Raw genomic sequence first — 4,474 nt, 5'->3', positions numbered from 1 at the left:
GTAGCAGCACTGGAATAGGAAAAGCAGAAAGAAAAGCAAGTACTTAGGTTCACCTGCCAATTCTGTTATATTTCCTTGGACTGCTTGCAGTCAGTGGAGAGCCAGCCTGACTGTGACTGTCATGTAACCTTAGCAGTAGAAAAGAGCAAGAGTCCAGTAGCACCTTAAAAACTAACAAAATATGTGGCAGGGTATGAGCTTTTGTGACTCACTGCTCACTACTTCAGGTATTGGAAGAAGTAAGCAGTGACTCATGAAAGCTCATACCTTACCACATATTTTTTTAGTCTCTAAGGTGCTACCAGACTCTTGCTCTTTTCTACTGCTACAGACAGACTAACATGGCTACCCATCTTGATCTATCTCCTTAGTGTAACCTTGAAGACAAAGCCACATGGCACCTTCTCACAAGCTCCATGTAAAGATCTGGATAATAATGCTATGGGTGCAATGCAGGAGTTGCTTTGCTGGATGAGACTAGAATCCATGTACTTTCTAGTATTCTGTTTCCAACAGCAATCAGCCAGTATCTCTGGACGCTTACAGTCAGAGCCTAAGGGTGATGACTGTCCAGTGTCCACTTTCACTTGCACCAAGTATCTTGTTAACTGTGGCATATAATACAGAGGTTCTGTTCACAGGTAAATTGGGAGACAGTATAGTGTATATTCAGGCAGTCAATTATTTACCGGTGTGCCTTAACTGTTGCAGTGTTGGAATCAAATAAAACCAGGTTGTCGGAAGGCATCCAGCTGAGAATGGTCTCTGCAGACCAAGGCTTGGTGGGGGGGCAGTTAGATTTTTAAAACTGCCCCAACGAACATGGGCTGTGGATTAAACCATGCACTGAAAACTTTCACTTGATTTGCATCACATGGTAATTGCAAAAGTAATTACATACTGATGGGGAAGGAATGGATTGAAAGCAGTATATGAGATTTCCTCGGGTGCTGATATGTAGCCTGTATGAAGTGCATTTAGTGTGACAAAGCACTGTGATGTGAATACTGTATTTGGGACCAGGCTATATTGCAAATGAAATCTGGACTGTTTTTAATTCTTGCTTTTCCAATAGGAATGTCCCAGTGGAGCTGTTAATGAAGAGACATTCAAACAGATCTATGCACAGTTTTTTCCACATGGGGGTAAGTGGAGAACATTTAATTTGTGAAGCGTAGCTCAGACTTCAGAGGTCAAGATTCAAAATGAATTTTAGGTCATTTTTGTGCAGCGCACACATACTAAAAGGGAGGGGGCTTAGAATACCACAGGCAGTTATTGTTCTGTGGTATTCCTCTGAAAGCTTTCTCTGTGGAATGATGTGCAACTGTTCAAGGAGAGGGACCTCCCTATAGAATGGATGGAATTGTAGGGCTGACAGGCACCTCCAGTCCATTTCCAGCATTAATATATTATTCAATTCCAAATCAATTCTATACACATTTAGCTCAAGTGAATTTCAAAATTTTCCACATGATACAGTTAGCAGTTACATATATCGTCAATAATTCATTTCAGCAGACAATACCAGAATGATTGCAAGCACTGGAGATTTGACTGTGCTGTATGTATGCTTGAGCTGAGAGGAAAAGTTATTTTGACACATCTGGTCAGAATGGAAAGAGGATCCTCTGTTTTCATGACTGGGGGGAGTATCACTATGACAGGGCTATGAATGTGCTCATTGATTGATTGGGTTGCCCATCTAAGCACTGCCCTCACTCTAAATTATTTTCATCTGAGAGACCCACAGTACAATAGAGGGTGTAACTCTGCTTAGGATACCATTATTAACTTCAGGAAACGGCCAATTCTGCCGTGAGGTACAGAATTGTAATGTCATCATGTCCAGTGCATCATTTTTAGCTGACAGTGACCAGTTGAGGAAAACATTGTCATGAAAGCAGTGTGTGTGTGCAAGTGTGTGTGTGCTGTGATCAGTAACGCAGTCATGGAAAAACTAGGAGTAAGAGATTGAGTGGGAGAGGTGGACCAGTCCACTGAAATCAGAAAGTAAACCTGAAGAACTTTTGGTTCAGCCACATATGTGCTTATTTAAAATATGTTAACAATTTCTCCTTTCACTGACTTTTTGTTTTTCAGATGCTAGTATGTATGCTCATTATCTCTTTAATGCTTTTGACACAGCACAGAATGGATCTGTGAAGTTTGAGGTAAAAGATTCATACGTTTGCTCTGATCATTCCTCAGTCATCTTTCTGAGTATAATTTCAGATACTGAATTTTATGCACAATGGATCATTTTACTTTGAAGAATATTGTTATAAGACTGGCAGTGTACACTTAATTTAACTCACAAAAATTGACCCAATATAGGATAATGTTTTTCCTATTCATGATGAGCCCTCTGAACTCTGGAAATAAAGATAAACACACACACACACACATATTGTACATTGGAGTTTGAGGCGTCTGTGCTTCTTTCCTTTAGTTCACAGTTAGGATGGTCATAACTTCTGAGGGTAACTGATTTTTTAGCAATACCCAATGTGGCATAAATTGCACCGTAGGAAAATTGCACATTGTTATCACAACTGACCTTTATAACGATCCCCAAATCATTAACAAAATGAACAAAATTGACTGGTGTTAGCCAAATTGCTCTATTTCTTTAATAAAAGATTGGGGAATGATGATATTAATATGCAATTGGCATAACTATAGGATCAGACCCGGGTTTACCAGAGTTAGAATTCCCAAGAACCCAGGAATAGACAGAGACTGGGTGGCTAAAATAAGAATTTCTTTACTAAATATTCTCAAGCACACAAACAATAATTAAACATTCACGCACACAATACAGATTTAAGGAAGTAGAGGTGAATGATAACTAATGGAGGGATTGTGGGGTGATACTACCTGTCCAGATGTGCAGAGGTCCATGAAGAAAGGGTTGTGGCCAGTGTTCCCTCTAATCTGTGGGGTCCTGTGAGCAAAAATTCTACTTTGTGAGCTACTGGCATTAAAGCTGTGAGCAAGTGATTTGGCTGCTGCATAAATCAGTTTGCTCTGGAGCCATCCTTCCTGAGCTAAGACAACAATGTGTGAGCTGGAGACTAAAAACTGTGAGCTAGCTCACTCTGACTCAGCTTAGAGGGAACACTGGTTGTGGCCCAAAACCCAGAGAGTTTCAGGGGTCGACTGCCAGTTGGCATCATGGCAGAAAACACACACTCTGAGGCCATGTGTTCGCTGGGATATACCCATTGGAAGACAATGCAGACCAATGGATGGCCCTGAGGGCTGGTCTCAGGTGAGAACAATAGATTTCCTGGACCAATGATGAGTCCCAGGGGTGTGTGGCATCAGGATGGGCAAGGCTTACATGTGACCAATGAGCTTCCAGAGAGGCAGGGTCTGGATTTAACAATAGAAGCCAGGTGCTGGGTGGCTAATTGAATGGATTATCTGACCACTAATGGTCCTGGCCAAGGCAGTTGAATAGGTTCCCAGATACAAACAAAAGATGGGAGATGGATCCCTGATTAGCATCAGGAAGGATTGAATGCTTGATTGGTTTATCTTGGTATCCTGAGGGATGGAGCAAGGAAGAACAAAGACTTCACACGTAGACATGAGATGACACAAAACGACTGGGTGAGGTACTACAGAGTTATTTGCCAAGTGGCTTTTGAATAGACTTTAGAAATGTAGATACTTTGCCTGGTAGAACTCATTGTCATTCCATAAGCATAATCTCTGCTGGGTGGAGGGGGAAGACTGGAGGCTTGCTCTGAGATTGCCTGTCACCTGAAAATGGAGACCCCTTTTTCAGAGCTGTGGCTAGCTCTGGGTTTCAGAACCAGGAGTGCCTTCCTTGGCCTGAGTTTTGTGGGTCTCTGGGTCAGGTTAGAAAGTGGGGTGCCCTTGCTATTGAGGCTACCCAAGAGTAAAGGCAGTGCCTCTGGCAACACTGGGTCAAAATGTGATAACCTGCAGCCATCTTGCACAAAGCCAAGTGGCCTTGATTTTTTTTATAATACTACATAAACTACAAAGAAAAGAAGGGAAGGGGAACTACAACTAAGGAGAAAGAAAAGTAACCCACACTAAACTAAAAACCCAAGAGTAGGAGATCATTACCCTGTTAAACTGCAGTTAGTAATGGGAAAAAAACTGTTACTAAACAATATACTTTGTGAGATCCTGTCTTTCTAAGCTTATGTGTTAGTTTATTACTTATTATGAGAAGATTTCCAGAGCATGTCCTCCAGCTCTCTTTGTAAGGGCAATTTTCAGAGTCCTTCCACCTTTACATCTATGCTAATTCTCTCTAAAGTCTTGATGGCTTCTTAGACGTTCACTCGAAATTCTGCAACCCTCCTCCATCTCCAAAGGGATAACACCGCCAATCTTAAGCCTCTTCCTTCTTGGTCTCATCCTCGGGGCCCAGTGGCATCTCACAGGCTTCTTGATCTTGAGGTCAGGTTCAAGCTCTTTTCTATCAGCCGAA

At 41.8% G+C, this 4,474-nt stretch overlaps 1 protein-coding gene across 1 annotated transcript in view; it reads left to right on the top strand.

Moving 5' to 3' along the window:
• Positions 1-1,072: 1,072 nt before the first annotated feature.
• Positions 1,073-4,474, top strand: part of LOC107124758 (Kv channel-interacting protein 1-like) — a gene marked incomplete at its 5' end in the record, with an annotated part of 19,541 nt that continues 16,139 nt past the window's right edge. The window contains 2 exon segments of the mRNA XM_015428267.1: positions 1,073-1,145; positions 2,104-2,174. Coding sequence (XP_015283753.1) covers positions 1,073-1,145; positions 2,104-2,174 — 144 coding nt within the window.

The sequence above is a fragment of the Gekko japonicus genome, unplaced genomic scaffold (assembly GCF_001447785.1).
Source record: "Gekko japonicus isolate JY-2015 unplaced genomic scaffold, Gekko_japonicus_V1.1 scaffold2158, whole genome shotgun sequence".
Taxonomy (NCBI): domain Eukaryota; kingdom Metazoa; phylum Chordata; class Lepidosauria; order Squamata; family Gekkonidae; genus Gekko; species Gekko japonicus.
This window is presented reverse-complemented; position numbering and strand designations above follow the sequence as displayed.